The sequence below is a fragment of the Trachurus trachurus genome (assembly GCF_905171665.1).
Source record: "Trachurus trachurus genome assembly, chromosome: 2".
NCBI lineage: Eukaryota > Metazoa > Chordata > Actinopteri > Carangiformes > Carangidae > Trachurus > Trachurus trachurus.
The window spans coordinates 6,863,076-6,880,526 of NC_139914.1; the positions used below are offsets into that span (position 1 = coordinate 6,863,076).

At 42.2% G+C, this 17,451-nt stretch overlaps 1 protein-coding gene across 1 annotated transcript in view; it reads left to right on the top strand.

Annotated features, from left to right (window-relative positions):
- The window catches only part of LOC310997178 (interleukin-1 receptor accessory protein-like 1), a gene marked incomplete at its 5' end in the record, with an annotated part of 194,573 nt that overhangs the window by 155,088 nt on the left and 22,034 nt on the right, over nt 1–17,451 (top strand). Inside the window, one exon of the mRNA XM_083986841.1 lies at nt 14,303–14,435. Coding sequence (XP_083842967.1) covers nt 14,303–14,435 — 133 coding nt within the window. The remainder of the gene's footprint in view (nt 1–14,302; nt 14,436–17,451) is intronic.

The window sequence follows — 17,451 nt, forward strand, 5'->3', positions numbered from 1 at the left end:
CTTCCTTCAAATGAGGAACTGCCCTATGGGGGCAGTACAGTATCATGTTGTATTACGTAACAAACATAGAGTGACACATTTTCTGTTCTTCCTGTGCATCTCACAACTTGAATCACCACTTGTGTGTGGGGGGGTTGGTGGTGAAGAAAACACAAGCAAGACGTAGCCTGTCATATTAGAGCAGCCAGCAGCAAATTGCACATCTAGGCTAATAAAAGCGACAGGGAAATTGCTGCCAGCAGATTTCCTCCAAATCTCCCCAGTAATTCCCCATGAGCCCTGGCATTACTGCCTCACTACCCAGCCTCAGATTAACCCCCCAGCTCCCCCCCACCCCCCACCCCACCTCGGCCTCACAGCCAAGCAGCTCAGGGCATCACCATGCCAGTTTAGCCTCTTGATTTCAATGCTTGTACATTGTCCTTTTAATATCTTCAAAGGTACCTCCTATCTTTAATCCTGTTTACGAGCTAGTAACCAAGGCCACAGTCCAGGGACAGTGCTGCAGCATGATGGGTAATGTGGGATTTGTTTTTATTATCTTATGATAATTTACTTTGCACAAATGTCTACCCTTGATATGGAACAAGAATTTTAGTATTCAGGGTTAATTGTTGAGTCTGCTAAACACCACGTGGTCCCTTTACATATTTTAGGATTTTCTTCTTCTTTTTTTTGTTGCATAATGTAAATAATTAGGATTCTGAAATCTTGGACAGACGAAACAAGCATAATGAAGTCATATCTAATTAATTAAAAGATAGCGATTTGTTGGTGCCTTAAATGCAGCCAATCCCTGAAGCTGTGACTCCAAGAGTTGACTCATAATCCCTGTGTTCCTAAAACTCCCCTCGGTAAAGCCACCGGAGCAGCTGAACCCACTTAGTTTCCTCCTGTGCTCTGACTCCACCTCATCTCTGTCTCCACTCCTCTGACATCCGGGTCAATCGGTCCTGCTGCGCTTCACCTCTGTAAACGTTTGACCTGGACTCGGTGTCCAGCAGTGCGCCGGGCAAATCGGCATTCACAGCAACATTTTGTCCATCTGCACCGATTCCAAACAGGCTCCCTGATATCCCAGGATGCAGTGCAGGAAAAGACTCAGCGGGACTCTTCCTCTCCTCTGCACCTCAGTGTTACAACACAGTAGCTGATATTAGAGATTCTGTATTAGGCAGGTTTAGGAAGTCTAATCTGTGTTTTATGGATTCTCTTTCTTCTCTCACTCTGACTGTTTCTCTCTATCCATCGATCTATTTCTTTAGCTCAGTCTCTCTCACTCTCTCTTTCGCTCCGTCCGTCCGTCTTTTACCTCTCTTTTTGAAAAACATTACGGTGAAGATGAAAAGCTTCTTTTCAGCCATACCGGTTCTAGTGATGGATTGTCAGTCCCTCGGTCAGACCACTGTTTTGGTCCAGACTAAAACACACCAAACATTATTGGATGATTGGGGAAGCAGCAGCCTCACATGTCATCATAGCTGCAGACTGTGTCATGTTTAATCTCCTTGTCTCCCCTTTTCTTACTTTCTTACTTTCTCTCAAAGTTTTGATTGATATCATCCCTGAGTCAATTTGTCTAAGTGACGTGAGTGAGGTGTGCCAGTGGCGCTGGCAGCAGGGCTAATAAGTAAATCCCCCTGCAGCCTCAGGCAGACAGAAGGGCCTCGCACCACGGCTAGGCCACGTTTCAGCATTTCTAAACGATACAAAAAGCATAGCCCAGCTAGGACTAAATAAATATAGAATAAAACCTGTGAAAATGATCATATGACACCTCTAATGGCATGAATTTAAAGAACATAAAATATATTTGATTATTTTTCATATTCATGTTTCATGTTCCCTTTATCTATTTTTATAGCCATCCATTCACTCATGATTTAACTGTCTCATACTTAAAAGATAAAACAATAACAAGAGCATGTTCTGCCAAGTTTCCTAAGTTATTATTTATAGCTTGCCAACAGTTGAGCACTCTGTTATTTTTTGATGAATAAAGTTTTTCTTTAATATTAGACTTGTGATCCATGAGCTTCCAGATGAATAACATGAGCCCAATGTGATAGTATTAAAATACATGGGGATACAGGTCCAGATAGACTGTGTATAGTTGTGTATATTAAAGCAGCTGTAGTTCTTAAAGATAAATATATAGAGAGGTGAATCTGATAGCAGTCCTATAGACAAGGCAAGGTTCTGAGGTCATCAGGAATTGAACTGCTGTGACATCGGTGAAATATCAAGTTGTTTACCTGCAGAGAGAGAAGCTGAGAAAAGGACGGGCAACAGGCAAGATTGACTGAAAGCGAGGAGGGGGGGGGGGGGGGGGGGGAGTAGGTAGTGAGGTAGTGTAATTTGATCGGTGTATGCTGGGAACTCATCAGTATGCTGCTCATGTACACCCCCAACCCCCCTGTGCCACACACACAAACACACACACACAAGTTGCACAAGGATGGCCGTCAGGATAGACAAATAACAGAGTAATGTAATCATGTAAGCGCTCCATCACTCTCATCATCCCACAGATTCAGCTTTCCTGGTTCATACACACACACAAACACACACACACACACACACACAATCTCTCTCTCTCTCTCTTTTGTCATAACACTCATGAAACCCTGACTTCAGTTATTCTGAGTACTCCTGGATGCTTATAGGCACTTCTCTTGCTTTCTGAGCTGAGTATTGAACTTCTTAGTTAATTTGTTCTTTTACCAGATGTCTTTGAATTTCAAACAGGCAGCTTTTTAAGAGTAGAGTGTATGAGGGCTATCAGGAATATTTTATACATTGGCAGTTTTGGTGCAATTTATGGGAAATGTATAGTTAAAATCTGTTAATATTTACTGTTAAAGACTAGGGTGTCCAGAATAGTGAATAAAGCTGCTCTTGAGATATTGTTCTTGTGTTTTCACACACTCACAGAGAAAAAACATGTCACTTTTCCCTCAGTGCCTTATCAGTTCCTGATAAGGCACTGAGGGACTGGCACTGAGGGAGCTTGAACAGGGATATCTGATATGTTTATAATTTGTGATATTATTGGAAATCATGCTCATGCATTATTGGACATATTTAGTGGATTATCACTGAGCACCGATCACTCTGTGGATTTGGGAGCACCGCTTAAGTCTGTACAGCGGAGAAGCTACTAGTCTAACAGTGGATGAAGTGAATAAGCCCAAAAGCTTCTAATGTGCCTGCTGGTTTACAGATTATAAAAGATATTTGTCAATCTGTTTTGGTGGTGAAATGCTGTGGCTGCAAACAGTGATAAAGGGTTTTTGGTGACATGTGGGTTAGGAGCACATTACTGTGTGGTTTGGTTTTGGTTTTCTTCTTATAGTTGACCACATCTGCATCTTTATTATTCTCTACCAATTAAATCTGCTTCTAATATCTCATAACAGAACTGGATGTCAGTGGATGTGGATTATTCCTCTGCGTCAGATCACATGTTTTAAAATGTACATATGTACACAAATTTGCATGTTTGTGCTATTTCCAGCATGAAAAGAAATATGGATGCGTACTGTAGCAGCTTTAAGTCCCCCACTGTTGCATTCAGGGAACAGTGCATGATTGACAGATCAGCACTTGCGCTCTTAAATTTATGCACACACCATGATATCCCCCCTTTTAAATGTTTTCCAGCATAAGGTCATAATTTATCTTGCCTCCAGTTACTTCCTCTTCTGCTTCCCTCCCACCTCCTAATAGCATTGCTTGTAATTTATTGTATTGTTTTTAATTAAATGGATGGCAAGGGGGTTTAAGTGCCCAGCAGTTCCGAGACGTGCCATTTCTTATCTAAATTCTAAATTCAGTGCACACCTACTGTAAAGCAGGACTATAAAGCTGAATAGGTCCCAAACTGCACCGCTGCGTGTTAGAGGGATTGAACAGTTAGACAAATGTCACCTTTAGAAGAGAAGAGCGGGGATAATAAAGCGGCGGCTGTGTAGCAGTGAATACAAACTTCACAGACATCAGGACACCGCAGATTCACAGCTCCAACAGCCTGGCTGGTGTGTTCTCAGTCTGGCACAGAGGATCAGAGAGGAGACAGCCTTGGATTACAGAGATGCTTGCCCAGATAAAAAAGAACTTTAAATTAAATGGAGTCGCAGCAGGCTCAGTGCAGGACCACTTCCTTCAGTCAAGACCACAACAAGCCATGTTTCTAGGCATAATGTCTCATGAAACCAGATTACAAGAAATCAGGTCATTTCAGCTTGTAAAATGTGTATAAAGAAATTGCTTGTAAAAATTGTTAATTTCACTATCTGTGTATTTTGTTCCCATCCTGTCTCTGACCCCGTCATCCACTTCCTGCAGTACAAACCGAACAAGAGAACAGTCAGACCACCACAGTGCTTAATAAGGAAAATATACTGCAGCAAGGAGTCGTGGGTGGGAATGAGCAAATCAATTTGATTATCCACGGCGCAAGCTGAGATGTATGTCTGAATAATCAGAGGGTGAGCTATGGACTCTCAGGGTTTATTCTGTGTGACTGGCGTTAAATGTGATTTCCCCATATATATCAGGTCATTGGAGAGTATGCCTCAAAGGTTATTTGTTCTAGATAGCCGTTCACAAGAGTCCAATTTTATTCAGATGGCGATCTGACATTCAGCAATCACAGTGCCTTGACCTTCCTGACCTTACAACATTAAAATCCTTTCTTTTGCAAATGTACCATTCAACCAGTCTTGTCAGCGCCCCCAAAGAGAATTCTTGTCGCCTTCATCGCAGCGGATATTTCCTATCATGCTGACATTTTGTCATCCCCAGACGCTTGTGTCAATGTTATGGTAATTTATCCAGATGGACACATGGAGGGTTTTTAAACATGTTTTCTCGTCATGGCATGTTCATCAAATGTGCATTGTTTCCGCACTCAGAGAACGGGAGTTAGGCCCAAAGGATCCCAAATCCCAGTGCACCCTGTTTTGAACATGTGAACATGAATTTATTACTACCATATGTCCATGCAAATTGGAAGGACAGCAGCATAGGTAGTACAAATCACTCCAATTATCCTGCCTATGCACCAGAACACCACACACTCGCTGACACACAAGCAGAGATCTCATACTGTGTTCCTATTTTTTTTTTTTTTTTTTTCTGTTAACATGACAGACAGGGTGAAAGCAGCAGGACGCTGTGTAGATGATGTCTGGTCTCACCAGAGCTCTAACCTTTTCCCCGGCATCCTTCCTGCAGAGTGTCTCTTTCCTTGCGGCCCTTCTGTCACACAGTCCTATTGTTGGTCCCTGTCCTGATTCGGCACTCATTATAGAAACCTGTTTATGTACAAAGCACTCCCAAGACATGCTGCAAGGCACGGGAGAGAGAGAGAAGGGAGAAAGGTGAGGTGGAAGACAAAGAAGAGGATGAGATGAATAGGATGAATGTAGACAATGAGACAATGAAAACAGAAATACAATGCATAGAGGATATACTATACTGTTAATAATATAATAAGAGTGGCAGTAGTACAGTACCTGTAAATGAAGGGAAATGATCGGACAACGTATCATAACTTTGTAATTTGACTTAACTTTTAGGGAAATGTTTTAGACTTTTTTTTTCCTTTAAGCTGTTAATTGTCTATAATGTCTGTCACTTCAGCTTTTGTAAACATAAGGAAACGATTAGAGCAGCACTAATCAATGATGAATACGTTCATTTGCATCTACAGTACCCGCTTATGTTCAAATCTGCATGAAACCATTTAAAAACTGGAAATCCCACCATAAATTCTGAATTGAGGGGCCTGAAGGAAAAACAGATTTTCTAGCTTTCCCACATGTCTGGAACAGGCGATGTCATTTTTAGAAAAAGCTGATACATCGACATCTCGCCTCCACACATATTTTTTCGACATTTCAGTACATGTATTCCCAACCGCTGGAGTGCCAAGCTCCCACCATGCAAACCTGGTTCCCGACTTTATCCCGCTCGCTCTGGAGAAATGTGATGCAATGATTTCCAAACCCAATAACCCTCCCTCCTCCCTCCCTCCCTTCCTTCCTCCCTTCCTGGTTCCTTCTGCAGCTAGATTTGAGGTGATAAGTTACAGCAGCTTTTCCCCCTGCTTCTTCAAACCTGTTCCACTCATTCACTTCACATCGCTGCCTCGGTTAAGTCGCTCCCCAGACTTCCTTGGTCATTCAGCTCACGTGCGCTGCAGATATCCAACACGGTGTCTCCTGAAATGCTGGGAAAGCACCTACAGTCCCAACCACTCTGCTGTGTCCTGTTTTCATTACACAGACTCCCCAGGAGAGGGTATGGATGTAGAAGCACACCCTTCCTCTCCACTCTCTTCTCTTTCCCTCACTCTCCGTCTCCGTCTCTCTTGCTCACTGAGCACCGTAAGCTGCCTTGATCTTTGCTGGTGCGTTTGCTTCACTAGACCATTTAGAGACTAGACTCTTTTCACTGATGGCTTAAGAGATGAACGACACAATGCTGCAAGAAGGTAGAGTCAATCGATGCTTCGGTCATCCCTGAACATGTGAACATGAGTAGAAGGCAGGATGGCCAAAATGGTAAATGCTTGCACACTTTATGGCTAAAAGTATGGAGACCCCTCTTGGGTCTACACTGGCTGGCTCTGAGCCTTTACCTCAGCTCCATTGGTGTGAAGCGGAGTGATGACTGGAAGTCAGGCCGTATCATCCAACTTCAGTGAATTCCTTCAGACGGGTTCCAAAATCTTTCTCAGAAAACTTTCTCAGAAGATTGGCAGCAGATCAATAGCTAAAGTTCAACAATCACATATGGGTGCAATGTGTAGCGGCCACTTTGTCAGCTTAAGCGACGACTCGGTTGTGACTTGGCTCAGAGACTGAGTGCATTATGCATGAGGGTGCAGAGACATACTTCCAGGATCACAAAATGTGGAATGGCCGGGCAGTCTCACAGCATGTCATGGACAGGGCTAAACTGAATGAGCAATGGCTTGTGGTAGCTTTCCATCTGGGCCTCGGCCTCCTGATCACAGTCAGTGCTCCACCATGACACATTGTACTGGATAACCCAACAAATCGTTCCAGACACCCCATGCATGTTGGACCAGGCTATCTCCACAATGATATCACATAGCCTGATCCAGGCATTAGCCCAACTCGATATCCAGATCGTCTGCCTCTGCAGCAGCTAAAATGCTGAGAGAAGAGGTGAATTTTAGGTTCATGTACATGACTCTTTTCACTGGGAGTGCTATTGACCTGTTTTAGCATGTGTTGGTGTGAGTAACACAACTCTACCCTGCTGTAATTTGTCACGAATGAGCCAGACTGGGGATAGAAATAGCATTTGATAGATTCGGCAGCTCCTGAAAGTCAGCCATGCAAGTGCCATGAGTCATAACATCTCATCATTAACAAGCAAATTCGAGTGTACATAGGCAAGCCTGGATGGAGGCTGAGACTTTTGAGCAGACAGGAGCAGACAGGACTCGATTTGGTTCACAGTCATGCAGAACAATGGAGGAGCACACGAGGGCCTGTGATGTCTGGAGGTGGAGAATAGCTTCGATCCTCTAGACACTGTTTAAGAAAGAATTCATTTAAAGCATTTTTAAAGTAGGCCCAAGCTGAGCATTTAACCGCAGGGAGCCGCAGTGAGAAAATGGGACTGTTGGGGGTCTGGACACGCTTCAAAGGTGACCCAGTACGGTCTCAAGGAACCTGCTATTTTGTGCAATCAGTCTCTTTCTTTCCCTCATTGTGTATCCGTCTATTACACTCCCCTCCCTACCACATCTTGTATTTTCCCCAGCTCACCAGCCCTCCATCAGTAGCTAAACTACATGGTGCCGCTTAGGGATTCTCTAGACGTCTTCTTCGTTCTGGGCTAAGCCCGACAGGAGTTCCTCCTCTGCCTGCATAGCCCTGCACCAAAGCCCAGTGAGCGTTCAGTTCCTGTTGGTATCCAATCCCTGTCTTCTCACTGTGAGGGAAGCTTTTTTCTTTTCTTTTTTTTTTAATTCTCAGCTAACAGCAGCATCAGCATTTCAGAGTAAGAATCAGGTTGAGGAAGAAGACAGGGATTTCAAAGAAAGTTTTTACTTTACTGTACTTAACTCTTTCTGCTGTTACACTGTAAGTGACAGTTTTCTTTGAAAAGCCAAGAGATGTTTTTCATGTGAGCAGCAAGATGGAAGAACATAACAGCAACTAGTGAAGCCAGAATAAGCACAGCACTTAACAATGTCTCACTAAACCATTAGCAAAAATAGCATCTGCTTCAAAGCTGACGTGTCAATTTCTCTCATCATCTGATGCTTTGTTAATTGTGGTATTACCTTTTTCCTCCGTTTACTGTGGCACTTACCCTTTAAGTGTTTCATTAATGTCTAATGAGCTTTTCATTTGGAGAATTCATCAGTGACTACTCTGTGTGAGATTATTAGCAATGTGAGGTTTAATGTTGATAATGATTCTTTCTTTGGATTGGGCAGTAATAATAGGAGCTGCTTTTGTGCTAAAGAACATTGTATTATGAGAACATCAATGCAAAGAGTGGGTGTTGATCTTTGCAAATGTCATGCTCTGTTCCACAAGGATCGAATTGGACTTGTTATTCACCCAACCCCCAGCCTGTTTGTTTCCCATTACATTGTAATATTCAACAGTACTACCATATTTAATTTCCAGGCACAGCTTGTCCCCGGCAAAAGTAACACAGAGCAGAGAAAATTGTAATTTCACAACACATCATTGAGCATTTCCTATTATTATTACCACATGTTAACATGCTTATACCAATCAGAAAACAGTCTAAACATTGTATTTTGTCTCTTGATATCTGCTTTACCTGCATTAATTAAGGGGAATGGTGGTAACGGTTTGCCTGCTTAGTGATAATGAGGTGCAGTGCCAAGTATGAATAAGAGGAGATTGACCATACGCAAGGGAAACGTAGCTAAATGAATACTGAGCACAGCGCAGTCAATGGCGGCCTTAAAATGCATGATTGGAGAGGCATGGGCTGTAATGAAACAAAGTGAATGCTGAACAGAGAGACAATTTAACAACCACATCTGGCAACGCAATGTGAGTGGGTGCGCAGCCACTGCAATTAGAGGGCTGGTGTAACCCTTCACCTCCTGGATGTTGCACTGGAGCAAATGATAAAGGGGGATGCTCACTCCCACTGTAAAATATTTTCAGGAACTGATTCACTCCTCCCAGATGCCCTGCTGAATCTGGGAAACCCCTTCTAACCGTTGACAATCAGACTATCTCACTGATTCGATTCCTGGGCTATTTCTCGGTCCAGATCAGTCGCTGGCTATCATGCTGATCACAAGCCATGGGGCAATCTTCAACTGCTTTCATGTCGAGCCCAGGCTCTTGCATTAAAGGAAGGACTAATTATAGAGTAGAGGGAATGTCATCTCATCTGGAGAGAGCAAGAAAAGTGACACAAATGTCATTCTGACATTTGATGAAGAGGTTTTAGTTGTGCTTGAAAAGCAGTGGCAATTGTAAGCTTCTTATGGTTAAAGAAATTTTGACTTTCTACCTTGATAAATTGAAATGAAGTGAAATGCAAGAAGAAGAAAAACCAGCCTCAGTGTTGTTTCACATTGAGTCTACAAGTCTGACCTCTATGGCACAGACACAGACACTGCAGTGGTTAGGCAAGCATGTGATTCATATGCTCACCAAATCACCGATGGACCCCTCAAAGGAGCTTTTGTGTGTGTCATAGCCCTTCACTTGTTAATTCAATTTTTTTTGTAAAGGAGTTGCTCATCTCATCAACATAAATAAGGACGGAGATTGAAGGTACTACCGTAGATGTGTTTTAATAATAAATCATGCATAATAACATGACTGCTGTTGTTAACACAGGCTTTTTTTAGTTGTCTCAGCACAAGTTTACGGGGTAGCTGCTGCAGAGCTTCTGATCATATCACACAGTCTTCGTCAACAGATGGTGTGTGTCCAGTTAGCATAGAATTATAAAAAGCTTCTGCATGTAAATGGACCTTTTTGTCAGCTGCTGTTTGTTGAACTTTTAATCATAGCAGTGTTTTTAGTTTTTAGTTATTTCATTTTTTTTATTGTATTTCTCCTAAACAATCTTTCAGACAGCCACTGGCCTTTATTAACATTAATATGGTGTAAAGACTCTTTCAGAGAAATCAAACTTGCTAGCAGATTGCCAGTAATTTGTAAAGTGTGCTGCTCTTGTGCAGCATTATTTGTCTTTAATTGCCAGCTCCTAAATCGCTTCCCATCTCACCCAAAACATTAAAACAGAAAGTTATATGTGTCCTCGTTGTTGCAATGCCCTTTCCAAAAAAGAAAACACAATCCTCTGAAACGCTTAGTTTCTTCACTCTCTGAAGTATTATTCCCCCTAGCTCCAGGGCTTAATTTATTCAAGGCTGTTAATAGCAAAAAAAAGAGAGAGAGAGGCTTTCCTACTCGAGTTGGATTGTTTGGATTTGAATGGAAAACGCTGCTAGATTAACTTGACATGGATGGTGCATACAGTGCTTGCAGATGTACTGATCTGTAATCTATGTAATCTCCTGTGCACAAGGACGATACGATTCTCCGTTCACTTGGTGGGAAGTCTTTCAATCCTCCATGAAAAACAGTTTGCTTTCCCACGTGTGTGGTTGTTCTGTCTAGCTCTCCTCACTTACATCCCCACCGACACACACATATGCCCCCTTTCTCTCCTGCCATACCTCTGTCAGTTGCACACAGATGCAGAAACGCACGCATGCCTGCTCCCTCTGTCTGACTCGGTCTCTTTCCCTGCTTCCTCCGTGGTGTTTCATGGTTTCATGGCTTCCAGTCTGTCCGCTTAGCCACGGGAGTCTTTGCTGACGTCTCCACCACACTGGCTGAGAGAGATGCTCTAGAGGCGCAGAGAGATAAGAGAGAGAGGAAACAATCGCATTAAGACTCACTTTACCCCCCCTGACCAAGACCAGAGATTGGGATTTAAATGTTAGGATCGTTTTTGCTTAAATCCCTACATGGCTGTTTGTGCATTTTCACAAACTGAGCACACAACCCCTGCCCGCGCGGTCTTCGCTGCTCACAGTAAAGCCGGCACAAATTAACACGGCATCGTTAAGGGAATAACACGCAGCCATATGCACGAAGAGCCCCTTGGAATAAGTCTTGGAGAGTGACACGGCGGCTGTTGCCAGCACAGCAGTAGAGCTGTCAGTGCAACAACGCAACATGCTGTTCAGATCCATGGGTGAAGCCTCTTGACATCAAAGGTGGCACACAAAAGGATCCGTGTTTCCTTTTACTGTTGTCCGCACCTGTCAAAACGGGGCGTTTTGTTTTTTTGTATTTTTTTTCCTGTGTTGTTGTTTTTTTGCATGCTCTTCCTGCACACCAGCCCTCCTGCTCTGTAGCACCACAGAGACCCCTGGTGGAGGTGGTCAGCATAGCATTATGTGTGTATTTGTGTGTGTGCATGTGGGGTCCAGGATGTATCTCAGCATCCGCAAAACACATTATCTCTGTCCCCTGTGCTAAAACACTGTCTCATACACAACATACACTCAGATACACACACAGCTCTTATCTCTCAGCTGTGGACAATATTTTTGTTGGGCCGTGAGACAAAATGCAAAACTGTCCTCCAACTTGGAGCCTTTTTCTGCATCTCCAATCCAGATTGTGTCTGCTAAGGCTTTAGCTATCATCTGAGCTCACTAGACTGCACTAGAGGGCCAAATTAGAGCAGGACTTGGTAAAATAAAATCCCTATTATCTTTGAACTAGCAAGTACCCAATTATACGCCACGGTTATCTCCCATCTCACAGACTTCTGAGTCCTCGCCACGGGGCCAATGAGCAAGGAGTGCTAATGAAGAGATGCTGAATTACCTTCCTGCCTTCCTGGACACACAACTGGTGGAGCCTCCTTGATCATCGGCGTCTTTTTATGGATCAGAGTCATTCCCCAGCTTTGATGATGTGTTTCTTTTTCCCCCGCCGTTGAGCCTGTCACAGCACAGGCCACACACTCATGGGTTTACCACAGGCTGCAGCATGTGTGTGATAAGTGCAAAAGAAGAATGAGAGCGCTCTAATCCCAGGCAGTGAGAGGAAAACGAGCTGCAAAAGGGTTTATCTGTTTCCAGTCGTACTGTACAGTATAGGATGTGCCGAGCAGACATTACTACTGATCTGAGGGTAGAGGGTTTTTCTCGTGTGTTTTCTGTGCACCTTCTAACCTCTAATCATCTCAGGAAGACTATCTGAAATTAACATGTTGATATCTTCCTCTTCCTTTTTTTTTTTTTTACAACCTTCTACCAGTCATGCATTTGATAACTTGAACTTAAGCAGCTTTCAGTGCTCCTACTTCAGCTACAACTTAAGTACCTACTTCAGGTATTACAGCCATGCTAATGCATTTCAAATGAATAAACATTGGACATTTTAGCTGTTTTAAATATTACATGTATAATTCACTGTACCATTCCTTATAAATGGTTTAAATGTACTTAATGCTTCCTCTCAAAGTATGCCAAAGAAATCTGATGCTATTGTTCAGAGTTCAAATCTGCACTTATCTTTATTATTTCAATCACAATGGTTAAAAGAGTGTAACACAGAAAAGGTTTCTCTGTGACAATCCTACAAAGAGTGTTCGCCCAACTCTACAGTTCCACTCAGAGGCATTTCTATGGAGCAATGGAGCATTTTTTACTCTTATTTCTTCGGTTTTACATCATGCAACTTTATTGTTCTGATTTGTTCCGTCTCACTACTGTCATCACTGTTGTTTTCAGCTGGCAGCTGCTTTCAGCAAAAGCAGCTCTAAGCTCTGCTGAATGGACTGTGCTACCTGCCCAGCACAGTGACAGCAGAAAGAAAGCAGTCAAAGTTAACAACTAACAAGTGAACAGAGCGGAGCTTTAATCAAACTAGAGAACTGGATATTTACTGAGGCAGAGCTAACCGTAGAGTGAACATGACAACAGGTGATCGCTGATGTTGCTGTTTGTGAACACATTCAACAACTTCATTACATGAGTTTTGTAATTTTATCTCCATATTTCTAATGAGGACTTGTTTGCAAAATGTCCAAACCTGCTTCTTTTTGAGCTTTTGAAGAGATGAGTAAATCAAGGTGCAGTCAAGCCACTACAGAGCTCTATTAACTTCTGTATGACCACCTTGTATCATCACATTGAACACTGTGGAATGAAGGTTGATCATTGAGTTTTCCATCAGCTGTTTGAATTAATTTATATCTTATGCAAATCGCTGTCCTTAAAAACTTTGCCGCACTTTTGTTCTTCAAATTTTCTAAAGTCTACTTCCTGCAAAACACAGCGATTGAAGTTTAAAGGGTAGGATCTGACAGAGGCTGCTGAAGAATGTGGGAGCTTTTATGAAGGCACAGCAGTGTTGCAAAGTTGCCGTGTAAGGGGGTTCAAGAGAGTGTTTAAAAGTTTAAGAGGCTGTCAGGGAATTTAAGATAGGTCTGGCGTGGTTTGAAATGGCATCTCTTGAGATCGAGAGACAGTTTAGGAATTGATGGAATCGAGGAGGCTTTCATTGAGTGTTAGGGGGAAAAAGAGGGAGTCTATAACAGGAGGTTCATGTAAGTCTGGGTGTCCAGGGCTGCTGGATCCAGTTACCAGATATCCTGCAGCACCTGTGAGAAAGCACGGACATTGTGATAAAGTATTGTTTTGACATATCTTTGTATTAGTGTTCAGCTGCTGACTTTGTGTTGGTCAGGTCACCACCACCTGTCATACAGTGAATGCACCTGGTGAAGGAACAGTTTAAGGAAAAACAAGTTGTGTTTTTCCTGCTTGTTTGTTACTTTACTACATGAGGAGGTAGAAAAGCCACGTTGCAACCGTGTGTCAAGACTGACATGCTGCACACACAAGCATAAAATTGCATTTCAATTTCACAGGGAGTCGACATGCATCAGTTTTAGTGCACCATACTGTTATATTTGTCCCTGTCTGCTTTTTGTTGCCTCGTGTTATGGATCACAATTAGAGGAAGTTTCCAGCACTGTGAATCAACATGCTCTGCATTGTTTTGCTCCTGACCCATTTTACTATTCCCACATTAGAAAATAATGCAACATAGCTGTAGTGATTATATATACAGTATTTATAGAACAGTGTATTTAATAAATATCATATTCAATGAATCTGAATGTTATTGCAAACACAATATCTTCATGATTTCTCAGCAGATATGCTGGTTCACACATGGTTCATTGGGTGACTTCATGTCCTGTCTCTTGTCTCTTCCAGGAACTCCTGTCAACCTGACATGCAGAGCTTTCTTTGGATACATGGGAGACGTCAGTCCACTTATCTACTGGATGAAGGGGGAGAAGTTCATCGAGGATCTGGATGAGGAGCGGGTTCAGGAGAGTGACATCAAGTAAGACCTTCAACATCAGACCATTATACTTACTAAATTCCTGGAACAGAGGCGAAAAATACCAGTCAATTCAGGTTGAATGTTCTCTAAACCAGTTAATATGGCAGCAGAGCTTTAACAGCATATAATCAATTCATGAGGTAATTCTGATCTCTTCAAAAGCAGCGTATGACCCGAGGGCTAAACCAGTAAACACCTATAAATGCACTTACAACAACTGTGTGGACATCCATACACAAGCAGAACAATAAAACGTTTCACTATCAAACTATCATTCAAATGAACTTCATGAATGCTTTATGTGGCTGTTAAATAATGCAGATAGCTATGCATTCTTTATCATGTACAATATATATTCAGGATTCAAGCATCAATCCGTCAGTGATCAGCTATTACTTTGCACTGAAATATACAGGAAGCAGAGGCAGTAATAGCGGAGCAGGGCAAGCACAGCAGATGGAAACTTCAGTTGAATGTCAGTGTTTGCCTCCTTTTCTATTTGGGTGACCTCCATCTTTTGGCTCACACTCATCACCGGAAACAGAGGTCTGTTTACCAGGTGGAAACCCAACGGCCGGGCACACTCCACCTGAAGCTGGCTGACCCTGCAGCACTGTCATAATTGGCTTATAGGAAGTTGTTTTTTTTTTGTTTTTGTTTTTTTGCTTTAGGTTTTGCTCCATTCTTTTCATCTGGAAAACATCACACAAAAAATAACAAGAAAAATATTGTTCTCCTCAGCTGTAGGGGGTCATTTCTTTTAAGTGAATTTACAGCAACAAATAACAAATTGGCTCTTTTGTTTGTATTTGAAACGCTGGCACTTGTATTGAGAAGTTCAACAGCAGCGACATTGTACAAATAACTTCTGTTTATTACAACTCGGCACGGAGCATTTGACTAAATGACAAGCTGATGTTTTCTGTCAGTGGTGGGTGGTTCTTTGTTTTGATTCGCATTATATTCAGGTCGCCTTGGAAAGAGCAGAGAAAGAGGACATTGTGTGGCTTTAGCTCAGAAACACTGGCACATGAACAGAATAATTCATCCAGAATAACTTTATTCACACATTTAAAACGCACCATAAACACACTGCAAATTAAAACTTACCTCCACCACTGGTGTCACCAGTGTAAGGTGAAGACCTTACACTGGTGACACCCTATTTACCGCTAATTTTTATGACATTATCGGGTTATGTATGGGATACACTAGAGATGGCTCATTCCATATTAAACCAGTCCAGACTTGACGTGATTGACATGTATATAGGTCAAAATCTGCATGTGAGAAATTTGATTAACTGGCCCAGATGAATGGCGGGTGACTGTCATTCATCTGACCTTCGCGTTATTATGGGCCACATGGAAAAAGGTCACAGTTTTCCCTTTTGGTCTGTTCCTCACCCACATTTTTTTTTCAACATGATGAGCAGATGATTGGGCAGTGAAGGTCAGTCAAAGCTAGACTAAACAGCTTTTCAGATAATCTCTTATAAGCAGTCCACATCAGGAGAGTCTATCATTATATTCATACAGACAGGTTAATCATGATCAGAGAAACGAGAGACTTCCTGAAGAAAAGAGGATTATACGACATAAAAATAGTCAAATATACAAAATTAATACCTTGACAGAAAGGTGTTGCTTCAGAATTTACATATAGTAAGTGAATTCTCTGTATTTGTGCAGTGGTGCTGTCATGGTCTCCCAGATGTTGTTACAAAAACACGAGCAACAAATAATCTGTCATTGGGTTTTAGCAGTGAAGAGGAAACTCTTAATCCTCAGGAATGTGTTTCTTTGCTCTGCTGACGCCACTGGGGCATTCAGAAATCAAAGCGGAGGAAGAGGGTGTAGCGAACAACATCGTAAGGAACTGTTCCTTGTTTAGTGGCATCTAGCCATGCAAATAGTCTGGGTTGTATTTTTCAATGTTTAAAACTGTCATCTACAAGGACGGTGAATGGAGTTGTGTAATATAGTTTTATCAGCAATGTTGTTCCCAGGAACAGTGTTCTGGTTTCAAAGGGCTCCATGTTCATGTCCAGGTTTATAATGTGGGTAAAGTAAATCTTAAAGAGACAAGTTGGTTGTTGCCTTGGATGAACTAGCTCATGTATTTATTTTTTTCTGCAGCAAACACTTTGTCAGGAATATACCAGTCTAGAACAGCTGCTGTATCAGTTTAAAGTGCAAGTGCACAGCATTTCGTGTGACTGCTTCACATTAAAAGCCACACAGTGATTTCCCAGTTGATTGGTTTTAATTTTAAAGCAGCAGTTAGAAATATTTGATTAGCAGTAACTTAATACAACTGTGATACATCTGATGGAGGTGGAGGAGAGTGATGCTGATATCAGCGAGATACAGTGCTGTGTTACATCCATCCATTGTTTATAGTTTTCTCAGGCAATTTAATCCAGGCACAAACAATACAGAGCAGTATGGAGAGGTGCTTAATGAATGTAAATACATCAAATGGCATCCATAAATAATATGAAACAGGGATTGATAGAATGAAAAAAATGTGCATTATACTGTATCTTAAATATTTACATAAATCTGGTCTGGATTTTTTAAAGATAGATTATTTGTTCAGCAAGATATTCCTGCAGGTGTGTCCTCAGTGAAATACACACTACACTCCTTCGACGAACCACATATAACAAGAAAATCCCTGTTGTTGACAAATGCCATCTAATGAAAAGGTTAACTGTAAGCAGCATGACAAGGCTGGGAGGAGAGCAAGCGGCCCGGTCTGTGACCTGGCATTTGGAGATGTCTGTGTTAGCCTGCTAGCACGCGCCATCCAGCTCTCAGTTGTGAAGGACACCGGGCCAATTAGAGCCTACAGGATTTAGGAGGGGGCGGTGTAGGTGGAGGGGGCGGCAGGTGGCGGCTTTGGGTAGGTGGTATGATGATAATGAGAAGGAAAAAATAGTTAGGAGTGAGTCACATGCGGTTAGAAACCCTGCTTTTCACATGATAGTCAAAAGATGTAACAAGCCAAGAGA